This window comes from Coregonus clupeaformis, chromosome 3 (genome assembly GCF_020615455.1).
Source record: "Coregonus clupeaformis isolate EN_2021a chromosome 3, ASM2061545v1, whole genome shotgun sequence".
Lineage (NCBI taxonomy): Eukaryota > Metazoa > Chordata > Actinopteri > Salmoniformes > Salmonidae > Coregonus > Coregonus clupeaformis.
Genome location: NC_059194.1, coordinates 37,918,401 through 37,937,341, shown reverse-complemented (window position 1 = coordinate 37,937,341; position 18,941 = coordinate 37,918,401). Strand labels below are relative to the sequence as shown.

The 18,941-nt window shown below is 44.4% G+C and overlaps 1 protein-coding gene across 1 annotated transcript in view; it reads left to right on the top strand.

Moving 5' to 3' along the window:
• Positions 1 to 18,941, top strand: part of LOC121545033 (microtubule-associated tumor suppressor 1 homolog A-like) — a 90,318-nt gene that overhangs the window by 26,071 nt on the left and 45,306 nt on the right. The window contains exon 3 of the mRNA XM_041855382.2: positions 17,321 to 17,387. Coding sequence (XP_041711316.1) covers positions 17,321 to 17,387 — 67 coding nt within the window. The remainder of the gene's footprint in view (positions 1 to 17,320; positions 17,388 to 18,941) is intronic.

Here is an 18,941-nt window from a genome sequence, read left to right as displayed (position 1 = left end):
TGGGTGGGAGGTGGAATGGTTGTGAAAGTGATTATCTGAACGGACAGAAAAACAGCAGAGCTGATTTCCTGGTGTCTGTGGTATTGGTAAAGCAGCTGTCTCAGCCCCCTCTCAGCCCCCTCTCTCAATCAGTAGCTCCTATACTCCCATTGGAAGTCAATAGTAGCCTCATTGGAGATATATTGTCAGCTTTAAACAGGTTCAGTATGTCGCTGTCAAGGTTATTATAGTAAACTAAAACTAAAAGAAAAACTAACATTGGAAAAACAATTTAGTAAACTGAAATAAAATCATTAAGAAAAACATTTAAAAAAAATAAAACTATACTGAAATTATATTTGATTGCAAATGAAATAAAATATATATAAAATATATATTTTACTTTGACTTTGGGAAAAATCTAATAGGGTTTTAAAGCTTTTTTTGTAATAGGGTTTTCGAGCTTCTGATTCTGGTGGGTAAATGCTGCCAGTAGATGGCAATGTTTCAAATAGGCCTAGCTTCCTCTCTCACCAGAGAGGAAGAGACGAAGCGAGATGATTACCTCCACTCAAAATCTGTCCTCGCAAGATAAGCAGGCCTTTTTGCATGGAGTTCTATGAGAGAGTCAAATTACAAAGCTTATTTGATCAAATAGAGTAATGTTTAGGTTGTTACAAATGTACTGATATAAGTGGACGCACATGGCATTAGGCAACATAGAGAAAAACAACTTACTTGTTGTGCCTGTTGTTCACTTATTATTTGCTATCACTAGCTAACAACAGGGAAGAAATCCGAGGCAGAGACAGTAGAGAAAGCAAGACACCCCTTAAAATAAAAATCTGATGAGGGCGGGTTCACTCTGGTCTGCTTATTGCCCCCACCCCGCGGAGGGGGTGCCCCAGAGTGAAACATCTCACTGGAAAAAAATGTATGGCCGGGGCGGGGGCAATAAGCAGACCAGAGTAGCCTTGCCCCGACCAGAAACATTTGCCAGTGAGATGTTTTGCTCTGGGGCACCCCCTCCGTGGGGCAGGGGCAATAAGCAGACAATGGTTGCGTTATGCTGTTCAGACGTTGCATGCATCAACCAATGGTTGCATGCCACATCATCGACTGTGTCATCGACTGACAGATTGCTATAAAATATGATGTGGTTAGCTGATACTTAAAATACCTATACAGGCGTTGTAAGATCTGTCAGGCAGCAGCAACGTCTCAGCTCTGGAACGCAACCTAAGATTGATTTGTAATTTAAACCTAACCAGCTGTATCACGTCGCTGGCGGTGGTGGCCAATTTGTTCCATCCCACGTAATTTAATTTTGAGTAGGATAGCAGTCTACATGAGAAATAACTTGTAATATTGGTTGTAACCATCTGGATATCAGTCTACTGCTAAATGGGAAGAGTTTGCGCTGCAAGCCGGCAACACAACAACACGTAGGACAGTGTCCTTCACTCCCGCTTGCCGAGCACTGCTGCCCAGCAGTAAGGAGAGGGAAGTAGCTAGATGTAGCCATTATTTGTAATGATTTTCACCGAAAATGTACAACTAAAAACAATTACTCAGATCCAAAAAATGTTCAATACGCACAAAAACCTTAATTATCCCCCCAAAAATATCACACATTTGTTTACATCCCTGTTAGTGAGCATTTCTCCTTTGCCAAGATAATCCACCCACCTGATAGGTGGGGCATATCAAGAAGCTGATTAAACGGCATGATCATTACACAGATGCACCTTGTGCTGGGGACAATAAACACAATGCCACAGATGTCTCAAGTGTTGAGGGAGCATGCAATTGGCATGCTGACTGAAGGAATGTCCACCAGAGCTGTTGCCAAATAATTGAATGTTAATTTCTCTACCATAACCCACCTCCAACGTTGTTTTAGAGAATTTGGCAGTACGTCCAACCGGCCTAACAACTGCAGACCACGTGTAACAATGCCAGCCCCACATCCGGCTTCTTCACCTGTGGGATCATCTGAGACCAGCCACCCAGACAGCTGATTAAACTGTGGGTTTGCACAACCGAATCATTTCTACACAAACTGTCAGAAACCGTCTCAGGGTAGCTCATCTGCATTCTCGTCACCCTCACCAGGGTCTTGATCTGACTGCAGTTCGGCATTGTAACCGACTTCAGTGGGCAAATGCTCACCGTGGATGGCCACTGGCACGCTGGAGAAGTGTGCTCTTCACGGATTAATCCCAGTTTCAACTGTACTTGGCAGATGGCAGACAGCCATGTATGGCGTTGTGTGGGTGAGCGGTTTGCTGATGTCAATGTTGTGAACAGAGTGCCCCATGGTGGCGGTGGGGTTCTGGTATGGCCAGGCATAAGCTACGGACAACAAACACAATTGCATTTCATCTACAGCAATTTGAATGCAAAGAGATACCGTGACGAGATCCTGAGGCCCATTCTCATGCCATTCATCCACCGCCATCACCTCATGTTTCAGCATGATAATGCACGGCCCCATGTCGCAAGGATATATACATAATTCCTGGAAGCTGAAAATGTTCCAGTTCTTCCATGGTCTGTATACATTTACATTTAAGTCATTTAGCAGACGCTCTTATCCAGAGCGACTTACAAATTGGTGCATTCAACTTATGATAGCCAGTGAGACAACCACCTTTTTTTTATGGGGGTGGGGGAAGAAGGATTACTTTATACACCAGACATGTCACCCATTGAGTATGTTTGGGACGCTCTGGATCAACGTGTACGACAGCGTGTTTCAGTTCTTTCCAATATCCAGCAACTTCACACAGCAATTGAAGAGGAGTGGGACAACATTCCACAGGCCACAATCAACAGCCTGATCAACTCTATGCGAGGCAAATGGGGATTACACCAGATACTGACTGGTTTTCTGATCCACGCCCCTACTTTTTTGTGGGGGGTTCTGTGGCCAATAGATGCATATCTGTTTTCCCAGTCATGTGAAATCCATAGATTAGGGCCTAATGAATTCATTTAAATTGACTGATTTCTTTAAATGTACTGTAAGGGGCTGGTCCAAGTCAAGGTGTCATAAAAAAATGCACCCCCTCCCCAACATAAAAAATATTTTCACATGGCCTTCCCCTTCTACTGTAAAATAAATGGAATACCTTCCTCCCTCATAGAATTAACTCAAAATAATGTTTACGACCAAAAATAACAATAACTGTAGCGAGCCTGTGTACATAAATGTGGATACCGACTTTGCCACTTTAGCATGCTTTTGTCAATGCCATGCAGGGCTATGGGCCAGAAGGTTGAGGGTTCACCAACCACCACAGACGAGCTCACTCTCCCTGCCTGTTTCATTACACTACGATCAGAGCTGGCTGCAGACAATGATCAGCTAGGGGGAAGTTAGATTTTCAACATTTTGATTCCATATTTACAAGTATATAAAATATATGCAACGAATTTTCCACCAACAAGTTTTTGCCAATGCACGACACAACCAATAAACAAAGCATACTGACTTCAGGCACTTTAATATCATGGTTTGCATTTTCAACACCACAATCAATAGACTATTTCAATCTCGACAAACAGAAACGACATCCCTCCCTACCTTGTAGGCTTACACAGGATCAAAGGCTTGGCTTGACAATCTCCGAATGTCATTAAACCTTTTGGTGTTTCTCTTTCCATTCATCAATTGGCCACTGCCCAGTTTGGATTGATTGATTCATTGATTGATTTTATTTGTCAGTAAAATATATTTATACACAAAGATTTTTAAAAGTGACTGGGATTGCACAATAAAGTCAGGGACTTATTTCCATTGTGTTCCTAATTTGATGTAATTGTTTTACCCTTCAATTGGTAGTTACAGTCTTGTCCCATCACTGCAACTCCTGTACGGACTCGGGAGAGGCGAAGGTCGAGAGCCATGCATCCTCCGAAACACGACCCCGCCAAGCCATACTGCACCAATGTGTCGGAGGAAACTCCGTACAACTGGCGACCGTAGTCAGTGTGCATTCGCCCAGCGTGCCACAAGGAGTTGCTAGAGCCAAACCCTCCACTAACCCGGACGACGCTGGGCCAATTGTGCACCACCTCATGAGTCTCCCGGGCATGACACAGCCTGAGTTCGAACCAGGGTCTTTAGTGAAGCCTCTAGCACCGCAATGCGGTGCCTTAGACCGCTGCGCCACTCGGGAAGCCCCATGTTCCCAATTAGTTTACATAAATACATACACCATATACAATGACATAGATACAGACACATTACAGAGATAGAAATAAAAAATTGCTCAACCTTGTTACAAGCTTATTCTTTAGATGTTTGGGGCTGCTGGTGAACCATGATGTGCAGGCATAATCAAAGTGACACTGGACTAGCGCACTTGCCAGAGTCTTTAGGGTGTCTATAGCTAGGTTTCCATCCAATTGGCGACAAATGTTAATGCGCATATTCTAAAAAATACAATTCAATACATTTTAGAATACGGCTGTGTATGTCATGACTTGCCCTCATGGGTTGAGGATCAAACATGCCGGCTAGGCAAAGGTTTGAACACCCCCTTTCCTGGGAGCCAGTTTTATGACCGGTTGTAAATACCGTGCAGACTTTCTCTTCCTTGCCATGAAGTATTGGGAGAAAGGACCCCTTTGTTAACAAAGGAAGTCTTCCCACCAAGACTTTGAAACATTATTCCTGACCTCCTAGTGTTTGAAATGGTCAGAGGGGATCTAAAGAATAATCATGTAATATTGTTTATTATTTTGTGATGTCATTAAGGATGGTATCAAGTAATAACTGTAACTCGGAAAGTGTACATATTCTATCTATCAAGTTTACATCTAAATGTTGTATAAAATATATGATTAAGTATGAGAGTACTCTGAAACTCTCAACATGAGGTGAAGAGGAAGACAATGCACTAGACCTTATCATTTCAGTCTGCAGCTGGCATGTATAATTGTCTAGAGAACTTTCACTACATTTACATTTTAGTCATTTAGCAGACGCTCTTATCAGCTTAATATTGCAGATAGATTGTAACTTCCATCAATGTATTTGTCTGCATCACTTCCAATCCCCCATGTTTTTTATATATATACTCCCCTTTATTACTTTTCAACCCCGCCATCCTTTCCCTACTTGGGGTAAATTAGTGAACAACAATGCTTAGGCCTCTACTTCCAGCTTATACTTACTCTCCACATTTTATGGACACAGTCAATTTTACAATAATTCTATTTTATTTGTTTTTATTTGTTTTTGCTCCTGAACTTCTTCTACTCTCAACCTCTCCGATCATTTTCATGATGTCCATCCGGTATGCTTCTATATGCCATATCTTTCTAACTGTGCTCTTTCCCAAAAGCTCCCAACATACAACCTACATACTTATTATGGACACAGTATGCTCACATTATTAGTTATCTTGTTATTATGTGTTGTTATTTGTTATTAGTCCCATCCTTCAACTCCATTCAACACCTCCCATCTATCTCTTAACACCATCCATATAGGATTTTTATTTGCCTTATATATTTCAACTGTACTGTGATGTTTTACAAAAGTTCTGAACCTTTCTATTCTCATTACTTCTATAGATTGTGATTAAAAATAAACATTTTTGCTAAAAGTATTATTATATTATTGATTGACTGACTATGACTTTTCAGATCTGCAAGGTTAGCTCCAGGTAAATATTGCAATCCTTTAGCCATTCCTGGACCTGTGTCCAAAAACAAGCTACAAATGTACAGAACTGTTAGGCCTACTGCTGCTAGGTAGCTCTCTCTCTGCTCTCCCCCTCCCCTCTGTCTGTCCTTGATTGCAGGAGTGAAGTCTGGTGTGCGGGAGTCAGGGTTCCAGCTGCAGCTCATTCACCATAATCACCTCAGCCTTTAAGACCCGGTCAAACTTTCCACTCATCGTCAGATCATAGTCAAGACAACCATGTTAGTCTCGCTGCCGACTCAACCTGTCTGTTTTCGCTCTTGTGTTTTTTGGACTGTTTATTTACTTTTTCTCCTGTGCCACAGATATTTGGAACCTGACTCCTGCCTCCGCTTCACTCCTGCCACCACCATCCTGCTCTCCACTATCGGGCCTCTCCTTTGGACTCACCACGGACACTAGGACATTACGGTACCACACCTGCCCTGACCTGGATCTGTACCCTCCCTGTAACCTGGACTTGCTCTTCCCCATTTATTGGAAACCTGGACTATTGAACATTATAATAAACCTGTTAAAACTTCTCTGGCTTGGTGTACTTGTCTGCATTTGGGTTCTATCCAGTTAAATCATAACAGTATGATCTGACCAACATGAACCCAGCAGACAGTAGCTCGGATACCACCCCAGAGTGCACTCAAATTTGGACTGCCATAGCCAATCAGGGCATTCTACTTGGCCAACATGATACCCTGTTTAAGACGATTGCTGAGGACAGTCAGGTGCTGCTTAATCAGGTTCAATTACTCACCAATCAAGTGTCTGCCCTTACTACCCCTTCAGCCCAGATCAGAGAGCCTTTTGTTCCTGCTCCAGAGCGCTATGAGCGGGAACATGGGAACCTGTGGCGATTTTTTGACTCAATGCTCGTTAGTGTTTGAACAACAGCCCCTCACCTACGCCTCAGAAAGAGCCCGTATTGCCTACCTTATCAACTCTACTAGCGGTTCCGCTCGTGCCTGGGGATCCGCGGTCTGGGAGAGTCAGTCGGACATTTGCAACGCTTACGTGGCCTTCACCACGGAGATGAGGAAGGTTTTTGACCACCCCGTACGAGGCAAGGAGGCTGCGAAACGGTTGTTTTCTCTTCGGCAGGGGGCTCGTAGTGTGGCGGAGATGGCAGTGGAGTTTCGGACTTTAGCAGCAGTGAGTGGTTGGAATGACGAGGCATTACAAGGAGTGTTCATCAATGCTTTGTCTGAGACTTTAAAAGATGAATTGGTGTCATATGATGAATCGCCTACGCTGGATAATCTTATTTCACTCACTATCAGGTTGGATAATCGGATTCGGGAGCGCCGCCGGGAGAGGAGTGTTAGTTCCAAGCAACCTGTCTGTCATCAACAAACTCCTCCCTGCATCGTCCCTACGGAGAGAGCCGTGTCTTCCCGAGTCGATACGAGGAGCACTGAACCCGAAGCCATGGAGGTGGGTCGTGCACGGTTGTCCTCAGAGGAGCGTGCACGTCGTATTCAGGCTCGGGTCTGCCTGTATTGTGGAGAAGCTGGTCATTTCGTTCCTTCCTGCCCAGTTCGTCCGGGAAAAGGGCCGGCTCATCATTTATGGGAGAAGTTTTGGTGAGCCGAGCAGCGGATTCTTCCTCTTCTCCCCGCATTCTGCTCCAGGCATCCCTCCAGTGGCAGTCCCAGAATTTCTCTGTTAGTGCGCTGATTGACTCTGGTGCCGGCAAAGCTTTTTGGATAGAGAGTGGGCTCAACAAATGGATTTGGAGACTGTTCCTATGGACTGTCCGCTGCAGGCTAAGGGTCTAAATGGACAATTGTTGACCCGCATTACCCATCAGACTGTTCCTGTTTGTCTTAGAGTGTCGGGAAATCATCAGGAGAACATTCAATTCCATATTATCGACTGCCCACAGACTCCCCTGGTCCTTGGTATCCCCTGGCTCATAAAACACAATCCACACATTGATTGGGTGACAGGTAGCATTGTTTCATGGAGCACATTTTGTCATGTGAATTGTTTGTGTTCTGCTCAGACTCCTGCCAGTACTGTGCCTCAACCTCCACTGGAGTCCATGGATCTTTCTGCTGTTCCTGACGTGTATCATGACCTGGCATCCGTTTTCTGCAAACACAGAGCTACTTCTCTTCCTCCTCACCGGCCTTACGACTGCGCCATTGACCTCCAGCCAGGAGCCCCGCTCCCCAGCAGTCGCCTGTACAATCTCTCCCGGCCGGAGACGGAGGCTATGGAGAACTACATTCGGGACTCCTTGGCGGCAGGTATTATGCGTCCTTCCTCGTCACCTGTAGGAGCGGGATTCTTTTTTGTTGCTAAGAAGGATAAGACCCTCAGACCCTGTATTGATTACCGTGGACTTAACAACATCACCATTAAGAACAAGTATTCTCTGCCTTTGATTAATTCTGCTTTTCCCCTCCTTCATGGTGCTACCATCTTTACGAAACTGGATCTACGAAATGCGTATCACCTGGTGCGCATTCGTAAGGGGTGATGAATGGAAGACTGCCTTCAACACACCCTTGGGACATTTTGAGTATCGGGTTATGCCTTTTGGGTTGTCTAATGCCCCTGCTGTTTTTCAGGCACTAGTCAATGATGTCCTTCGGGACATGTTGAATCGGTTTGTTTTTGTCTATCTGGATGATATCTTGATTTTCTCAGAGTCCTCCCAGGAACATGAACTGCATGTGCGCCAGGTGTTGCAAAGGTTGTTGGAGAACAAACTGTTTGTGAAGATGGAGAAATGTGAATTTCATGTGTCTGAGACCTCTTTTTGGGTTACATCATAGCTCAGGGGGAGCTGCGGATGGACCCAGCTAAGATCTCTGCTGTCACGGACTGGCCAGCTCCCTCTACCCGCAAACAACTTCAACGATTCCTGGGGTTTGCGAACTTCTATAGGAGGTTCATCAAGGACTACAGCCGCATTGCGGCGCCACTCACCGCTCTCACCTCCATCTCACGACCGTTCGCTTGGAATGAAGGGGGCCGAATCAGCGTTCGAAGAACTGAAACATCGCTTCGCCTCGGCTCCCATTCTGATGCAGCCGGACCCCGACCGCCAGTTTGTCGTGGAGGTGGATGCATCCGACACTGGGGTAGGTGCAGTGTTGTCACAACGTTCTCCTGAAGATAACAAACTGCATCCCTGTGCTTTTCTCTCAAGGAAACTTTCTCAGGCAGAGAGGAATTATGATGTTGGAAATCGTGAACTGCTCGCCGTTAAGCTGGCTCTCGAGGAGTGGCGACATTGGTTGGAGGGGGCGGAACAACCCTTCATCGTTTGGACGGATCATAAGAATCTGGCTTACCTCCAGTCAGCGAAGCAGCTCAACCCCGTCAAGCCAGGTGGGCACTATTTTTTGGGAGATTCAATTTTTCTCTGTCTTACCGTCCTGGGTCACGCAACGTCAAGCCTGACGCCCTGTCTCGTGTTCATTCGGCTGTTGATACTGGTAGTAACCCTGAACCCATTTTGCCTCCTACCTGCAGTATTGCAGTCATCACATGTGACATCGAGGGGATTGTTAGACAGGCTCAACATCATCAAGCTGACCCTGGGAGGGGTCCTCCTAACCGGATGTTTGTCCCTGAGTCTGCTCGCTCCCAGGTACTTCAGTGGGCTCACTCGTCTCCCCTTACCTGTCACCCTGGAGTTTCGCGGACCCTTGACTTTGTGCGACGGAAGTTCTGGTGGGCCACGATGGAGGCGGACACTCGAGCCTTCATTGCTGCTTGTACGGTATGTGCACGAAGTAAAAACTCCACCCAGGCCAGCGCTGGTCATCTACGACCTCTACCTATACCCAGCCGGCCCTGGTCGCATATCGCTATGGATTTTGTCACTGGACTTCCCCCTCATCTGGTAAGACTGTCATTCTTACGGTGATTGATCGTTTTTCTAAGTTCGCTCATTTTTGGCCCTACCTAAACTGCCCACTGCCAGAGAGACGGCTGATATTTTGGTTGAACATGTGTTCCGCTCTCATGGTCTACCCACGGATATTGTCTCTGACAGGGGTCCCCAGTTTGTCTCCCAGGTGTGGAAAGCTTTCTGTAAAGCTTTGGGCATTACATCCAGCCTGTCCTCTGGATATCACCCCCAGACCAACGGGCAAGCCGAGAGAGCGAACCAGGAGATGGAGACCGCACTTCGCTGTGTCACTGGGTCTAACCCTGGGTCATGGAGCTCCATGCTCCCCTGGGTGGAATATGCTCATAACACCTTGACTAACGCTTCCTCTGGTTTGTCTCCTTTTCTGTGTGCTCTGGGTTATCAACCTCCCCTGTTCCCTTCCCAAGAGAGGGAACTTGCGGTACCCTCGGTGCAGTCCCACATGCGCCGCTGCTGCAAGGTCTGGAGGAAGGCCAGGGTAGCTCTGTCCCGAGCTCGGCGTACATGCAGAGGCAAGCCAACCGTCACCGGTCCCAGGCTCCCCGGTTACTCTCCTGGTCAAGAGGTATGGCTGAAGTCACGGGACCTTCCATTGAAGGTGGAGTCGAAGAAGATGGCGCCTCGTTTTATAGGACCGTTCAAGATACTGTCTATTGTTAACCCCTGCGCGGTTAAGCTACAGCTTCCTGCCTCCCTACGGGTTCATTCCACCTTTCATGTTTCCCAGATTAAGCCTGTGTCGGTTAGCCCTTTGTGCCCGCCCTCTCGTCCCCCTCCTCCGCCCAAGATCGTGGGTGGGGGTCCGGTCTACACTGTCCGGCGACTTCTGGATGTTCGCCGCCGGGTCGTGGTTTCCAGTACCTGGTGGATTGGGAGGGTTATGGTCCTGAGGAACGTTCCTGGGTGCCCAGGAGCTTCATTGTGGATCCTGCTCTGGTTCGTGAGTTTCATAGGTTACATCCTGATAAACCCTGTCGGCCGCCAGGTGGCGTCCGTAGAGGGGGTACTGTTAGGCCTACTGCTGCTAGGTAGCTCTCTCTCTGCTCTCCCCCTCCCCTCTGTCTGTCCTTGATTGCAGGAATGAAGTCTGGTGTGCGGGAGTCAGGGTTCCAGCTGCAGCTCATTCACCATAATCACCTCAGCCTTTAAGACCCGGTCAAACTTTCCACTCATCGTCAGATCATAGTCAAGACAACCATGTTAGTCTCGCTGCCGACTCAACCTGTCTGTTTTCGCTCTTGTGTTTTTTGGACTGTTTATTTACTTTTTCTCCTGTGCCACAGATATTTGGAACCTGACTCCTGCCTCCGCTTCACTCCTGCCACCACCATCCTGCTCTCCACTATCGGGCCTCTCCTTTGGACTCACCACGGACACTAGGACATTACGGTACCACACCTGCCCTGACCTGGATCTGTACCCTCCCTGTAACCTGGACTTGCTCTTCCCCATTTATTGGAAACCTGGACTATTGAACATTATAATAAACCTGTTAAAACTTCTCTGGCTTGGTGTACTTGTCTGCATTTGGGTTCTATCCAGTTAAATCATAACAAGAACCAAAACAAATGATCTAATGATTCTGTCTCTTCACAGCAAAATCTGCAGAGCTGGGAAGATTGTATCCCCCATATAAATAACAATATTTTGGTATCAAGAATTTTATATAATAATTTTAATTGAAAGATTCACGTTTTGCGTGTCAGTTCATAAACACTATGCCATGTGATCGGTACGTCAAAAATCTCTTCCCAACTATTTTGCAATCTATATGGGACGGCTGTCAATCCTTTGGTCCTTAAATGAAACTGATATACTTTTTTATTTATCACAGTTTTCCTTAACCAATTATGTTCTTCAATGCAAAGCTGACAGACAAGTTCCTTACTTTCTCCCCCTTCCACTTTCCTCTTCCATTTTTGCGGTAAGGCTGCAATTATTTGGTTGTAATTTTGGGTAGAGCAGACATTTCCATACGTTTTTGTTAGCTGCATGCATAACTCCACCAGTCCTACCGATGATATCATTTACGAAGAGTATACCTTTTTTAAAAATTGTGTCAAAAAATAAAGTTTTTTTTGTCAATTAGTATATTTGAATTTAACCACAATATTTGTTGCATTATTTGTTCTGTCGTTTCTGGAGGATTAAATTTAAATTGCAACCAACTTTCTATGGCTTGTTTTAGAAATAGTGATATTTGGGAGATGATTTCCTTTTCAAATATCTGAAAATGAGTGGTTGTAATCTGAATAAAGGGAAAAAGGCCATTCTTGAACATTGGGTGAGACAATCTTACTAATTTGCTTGAGAACCAGTTCGGATTTAAGTATAACTTTTGTATGACTGAAGCTTTTAGTGATAGGTCTAATGCTTTAATATTTAATAATTTCTGTCCTCCGAATTCATATTCATTATATAAATAGGCCCTTTTAATTTTGTTTGGCTTGCCGTTCCAAATAAAATTGAATATTTTTTTCTCATATAATTTAAAAAACTGTTTGCTAGGCGTAGGCAAGACCATAAGCAATAGGTAAACTGGGATAATACTTTTAATAATAATTTTTCCACAAATTGACAGGTATTTACCTTTCCATGGTGGCAAGATCTTATCTATTTTTGCTAACTTTCTATTAAAATGTATTGAAGTGAGATCATTTATTTCCTTTGGGATAAGTATTCCGAGTATATCCACATCACCATCAGACCATTTTATTGGTAAACTACATGGTAATGTAAAAATTGTATTTTTTAGTGATCCAATATGTAATATTGTACATTTGTCATAATTTGGTTGTAATCCAGAGAGGTTAGAAAATGTATCTAGATCCTCTATGAGGCTGTGGAGGGATTCTAGTTGTGGATTTAAAAGAAAACATGAATCCTCAGCGTACAATGACACCTTTGTTTTTAAGCCCTGGATTTCTAATCCTCTGATATTATTATTGGATCTGATTTTAATAGCTAACATCTCGATGGCCACAATAAATAGATATGCAGATAGTGGACAACCTTGTTTCACTCCTCTTGACAGTTTAAAATGTATTTACTATTTTACACCTAGGGTTACTATACATGATTTTGACCGATTTTATAAGAGATTCTCCAAAATTGAAATGCTCCAGTTAGTGAATGCATACATATTTTTTGTTGATTTTTTAAAATCATACTGGCCCCCCGTGGGAAACGAACCCACATCCCTGCTGGCCAAACCCTCCCCTACCTTGGATGACGCTGGACCAATTGTGTGCCGCCCATGGGTCTCCTGGTCGCGGCCGGCTGCGACAGAGCCTGGACTCAAACCAGGATCTCTAGTGGCACAGCTAGCACAGCGATGCAGTGCCTTAGACCACTGCGCCACTCGGGAGTCACTAAACACGAGTTGGAAAGGACAATCCCTCTCCGACAACCGCTGGTACATCTGAAGCATCCATTCTAACCACCACTACGACCAGAAACTCTACCAAGGACATTGAGATCTCTGGTGGGCAAACCAGAGTCCTATATCATCAACTCAACTATCGACAACAGCAGCACGTAAATACTTGTTGCATTTCTAATCCGAATGAGCGATTATTAGGGTGCATAAATATTATGATTACTGTGAGCGTAGTTTCCAAAGTAACTACGATAGTTTGAATCTCTGTCTCTCCCTTCCATTCTGACCCCTCCACTACCAAACCATTCATGCTAATGTTAGTCCAGTCCACTAGGGACCTGTTTTCATTGTATTATGTTAATAATCAATAACCTATGTGTGTTTGTATTGTGTTATTATTTAGTTAGTTAGTAAATAAATAATTAAGCCAATTTGTGTATTGCTGATTCAGCAATAAGGTTAGGGTTCGTGCAGGTTCAAGGACTATGCGACGTTCAGAATGAGACTGATAAGAGGTAACTATTTAATAAGCGACTGTTATCGATATTTAACATATATATCTTCTAAGAGTTTAATTAGGGAGATGGTAACTCGTTAAACAACTTCTTCCGTGGTTCTTCCTAATGAGTTAATTGTTACATGATTAATTTAATTAAATGACAATTAAACATAGATAGGTGATTCGATAAATAACAGTCATACGTTAAAGTAAGTCATGTCACGACAGCTGTAACGTAAGAAAATGTGGAAAAAGTCAAGGGGTCTGAATACTTTCCGAATGCACTGTATAAATATACAGACCTGTCAAAAGTTTAGACACACCTACCCATTCAAGGGTTTTTCTTTATTTTTACTATTTTCTACATTGTATAATAATAGTTAAGACATCAAAACTATGAAATAACACATATGGAATCATGTAGTAACCAAAAAAGTGATGAACAAATGTTATATTCTTCAAAGTAGCCACCCTTTGCCTTGATGACAGCTTTCTACACTCTTGGCATTCTCTCATCCAGCTTCATGAGGTAGTCACCTGGAAGGCATTTCAATTAACAGGTGTGCCTTGTTAAATGTTCATTTGTGTGCGTTTCAGCCAATCAGTTGTGTTGTGAGAAGGTAGGGGTGGTAGACAGAAGATTGCCCTATTTGGTAGACGACCAAGTCCATATTATGGCAAGAACAGCTCAAATAAGCAAAGAGAAACGAACGTCCAACATTACTTTAAGACATGAAGGTCAGTCAAAACGGAAAATGTCAAGAACTTTGGAAGTTTCTTCAAGTGCAGAAACCATCAAGCGTTGTTATTTTCTTGACGACCACCACAGGAAAGGAAGACCCAGAGTTACCTCTGCTGCAGAGGATAAGTTCATTAGAGTTACCAGCCTCAGAAATTGCAGCCCAAATTAATGCTTCACGGAGTTCAAGTAACAGACACATCTCAACATCAACTGTTCAGAGGAGACTGTGTGAATCAGGCCTTCATGGTCGAATTGCTGCAAAGAAACCACTACTAAAGGACACAAATAATAAGAAGAGACTTGCTTGGGCCAAGAAACACGAGCAATGGACATTAGACTGGTGGTAATCTGTCCTTTGGTCTGATGAGTCCAAATGTGAGATTTTTGGTTCCAACCGCCGTGTCTTTGTGAGACGCAGAGTTGGTGAACGGATGATCTCTGCATGTGTGGTTCGCACCGTGAAGCATGGAGGAGGGGGTGTGATGGTGTGTGGGTGCTTTGCTGGTGACAATGTCAGTGATTTATTTAGAATTCAAGGCACACTTAACCAGCATGGATACCACAGCATTCTGCAGTGATACGCGATCCCATCTGGTTTGTGCTTGGTGGGACTATCATTTGTTTTTCAACAGGACAATGACCCAAATCACACTTCCAGGCTGTGTAAGGGCTATTTGACCAAGAAGGAAGAGTGAAGGAGTGCTGCATCAGATGACCTGGCCTCCACAATCACCTGACCTCAACCAAATAGAGATGGTTTGGGATGAGTTGGACCATAGAGTGAAGGAAAAGCAGCCAACAAGTGCTCAACATATTTTTGAACTCCTTCAAGACTGTTGGAAAAGCATTCTAGGTGAAGCTGGTTGAGAGAATGCCAAGAGTGTGCAAAGCTGTCATCAAAGCTACAATGTAGAAAATATTAAAAATAAAGAAAACCCTGGAATTAGTAGGTGTGTCCAAACTTTTGACTGGTACTGTATATATATATATACACACACAAAGGAAGAGAAGCTTAGGCCTAACCCCAGAGAGATAGAGGGAGATAGAGATATAGGCACTGACATTGACACAGATATAGGCATTTCTTGATGTCAGATGGCTGCTGCGTCTGCTATACAGATATAGACATACAGAAGGATGCTAATTCGTTAGTTTTTGATCCGAATATTTTGTATAAAGATAAGCATTATATTCTTAGATTATAAAACTAACTCTGGTATGCCTGAAGCATACTTTTTGTTCATAATTTAAATGATTAGGATGATAATAACACCCTTAATTATCCTCTCTCACTTTCCAGACATTTTTGGTCATTTTCCTGCCTGCCCTTCTTTAATCTTCCTTTGTATGTATTTTTCACTCAACATTCTCAGACTATTAGAACTGGATCTGGATTGATTACTGGTTTTCTTAATTTTTTATTTTATTTATTTCACCTTTATTTAACCAGGTAAGCCACTTGAGAACAAGTTCTCATTTACAACTGCGACCTGGCCAAGATAAAGCAAAGCAGTGCGATAAAAACAACAACACAGAGTTACATATGGGGTAAAACAAAACATAAAGTCAAAAAGATCTAAACCTCCCATGGAGGATCATCTTATGTACATGATATTATCATGGTGTAGTACATGAGGGTAGCCTGTCCTCAGAATTATAATGGGGATTTGCTCACATATTAGTTCAACTAAACTGAAAAGGCCTTTTTATCTATGGCTGGCTGGCTGTATCCCAAATGACACCCTATTTCCTATGTAGTGCATTACTTTTGACCAAGGCCCATAGGGCTGTGGTCAAATGTAGTGCTCGATATAGTGAATAGGGTGACATTTGGGACACAACCTATCTCAATTTGCTCCGGTTTGCCTGTTACCACTGCTGCCTGCTACCACTGTCTTAAATTGACCTCAGCTCAGCTCTGTGAGGAGGCTGACCCACAGCACTCTGCAGCATGCCCCTCTCTTAGGGAGAATATGGTAAAGCTCTCAGCACACAGATAGCAGGGCCAATGGAGCACCTTTTCAGTCGTGCCTCAGTCAGATGTAGGTGAAGTCCTAGAGAGGTGGTGTCCACCAGGGCTGCTGTCCTGTGTGTGTCCTGGTGTTCTGGGCCTCCGTAGCCTGGGGGAGACTGAGTCTGGACCATGGGCTGCTCGGGAAGCAGAGCGTGCCTTAACCCTCCCTGCTCTGGAGGCCGGGTAAAGGACTTCTCTATCTTTTGTTCTGCTCTGTCTCTAGTGGAGATGGGATAGGGAACCTTTATTAGGATTTTTTTATTTGACTTGTCTTTTCTGTGACTGAAGACTCATTAGCCATTAAGCCTGTGGTCCTCCTCAGTTGGTGTGAGTGGGGCTGTGTTCTCTGCCTGGAATGGATCTGTTAAGGAGTATGAGACAGTTTAGAGGGGTAAATAGTGTTTTTGGATTCCCTCTGCGTCAGTTTGGGTGGCAGACAGGAGCACTGCAGCTGCAGGGCTGGTCCCTCTCCACTGCAAAAATAGGGACAGAGAAAGAGCAAGAAGGGTAAGTAGAAAGAAAAGGAGTGGAGGAGTGAAACGGAAGGAGAAAAGTGTTCGAGCTTCTTTCTCAGCTCATTTGCAATGGGGGGATTTTCTCTTCCCTGTTTTCGTTTTTTCCTCCATGTGTTGCACCTTCCGGTGAAGTAAAGCATATTTTGATACTGTATTTTATATAGAATAACATTTATTTAATGAGTCATTCAGAGATAGTAAGAGGTGAGCAGGGCTGGAATATCCGGCTCGATATCCTCTTAATTAAATTGACTTCAGGGGAGCTGACATCCACATTAATGGAGCGGTCATCTGCCAAGTGATATATCTGGCATATGTCATTGGATTTATCCCAGAAGTGCTTGTGATTCATTTTCAATATGTCTGAAATGCATCTGAAATTACTTTAAATTATTCTAAAGGACTATATTGAATTGAAGGCTCATATGAATTCAATTTTTTTGGTTCCTCTTATTGAACTGTTGTGTGTGGGTGACTCAGGCCTGTTGCAGTGTGACAGCAATTCAAATCCCAAAAATAAGGTTATTTTGCAAGACTGAGACTGAGATTAAATGATGACTAACAGTGTGTGTGTGTTTGTGTTTCTTCCCCAGCGTGATGAGGCCATGAAGCAGCGCAGGGACCTGTCCCAGGAACTGATGACCCTACGGGGAGAGCTGGGTAAGTAAGTTCATCTCACAAGCCCTAAGGAGAAGTTGCCTCTAGATGCTGATCTTCAGACAGGTTAGCATTTTCTCCACTAATGGTTAAGATTATGATTGGAGGAAGTGAAGCTGGTCCTAGATCTGTACCTAGGGGACACTTCACCCCGGCCAACTCTAACCCCTCACCTCACAATACCTCTAAAGTTATACTACGTTCACTTTAGCTAACACTACGGCTAAACGCTACACAGATAGGGGCTCAATCCTACTCTGCTTTGTTTGTGCAGCAATTCTATGTTACAGTCAGAGAGAGCACTTAGTGCACTAGTCTCAGACCCAATCCGTCTGAAAGGGTTGGAGTGACGACAATGGCCATGCCACTATGCAGAACTCAGGTTTTGTGTTGACAGTGATGTCGTGCTTTCAGCGTGTGGGGAGGAAGCACAGAAACCATCTTTGTGACCGTCCTTTTCAAAAAACTTTACTGCCATGACTATAAATGAGTGTAATAAATAGCTTAAGTCTGTCACAAGCCCAAACAATCAATTACATAAACAGTGAGTTTACTGTTCTTTTGCAGGCACTGTCACCAGCCAGTCCTCCAATTACTTGTGTGCCTTCCTTCCTTCCCTCTGTAATTAGATCCTCCCCTGGTTAATTTGTTCCGTCCTCCACCAAGGAGAGGATGGGACGCCCAGACCAGACGCATTGGAGCAGGGGTGTGTGTTTGCTTTATTAGCCCCTCTGTTCTGAGTGGTGGATGTGTCTCTGATGCAGCATGTTTCATGTTCCCATGGAGGTCCTTGGGTTGGCCCCCGGCCAACATAGAGGCTGTTACCAGTCGGCTTGGGCGGAGTGGGCCCCCTGTGCTGGAATGTCAAACCAGCTGAGGCCTTGGGAGAGCAATGGAGACAAGGACACACGCACACTGCACATACACACACACACACACACACACACACACACACACACACACACACACACACACACACACACACACACACACACACACACACACACACACACACACACACACACACACACACTGGTGTGGCCTTGGACACACCCCTCATGGCCATGCTGTGGTTTATGGGCTGGTCTATTAAGGCTCCATCTCGGTTCTGATCCCATGGGGCTGCAGTGGTCTGACTGGGGGCTAGTGTGGCTCCACTCCTCCTTCCATATTTGTGGTTAGACAACGTGTCTCAGCCTTGGGACCAGCACATGACTCCTCTTTCCCATTAAGCCCAATGTATCAGCTTCTTAGCACATTCTTTATGCCAGTGAGAGTTTAAGACCCCCAGAGAACTCTACAGACATACCCACTGGTGCTGTTGGTGCATGGTACTACTGTACAGGGCATGGGGGAGGGGAGGGAGGCAAAGACCACAAGGCATTTGTCCTGAGCCCAACACTTGCAGTCAGTGGTTGCATTCCTAATGGCACCCTATTTCTTATATAGTGCACCACTTTTGACCAGAGGTCATGTGTACTATGTGGGGATCAGTGTGCCATTTGGGACACAGTCAGTGTTTATTACCCCCTCAGACAGTATTCAGTATTCCACCTA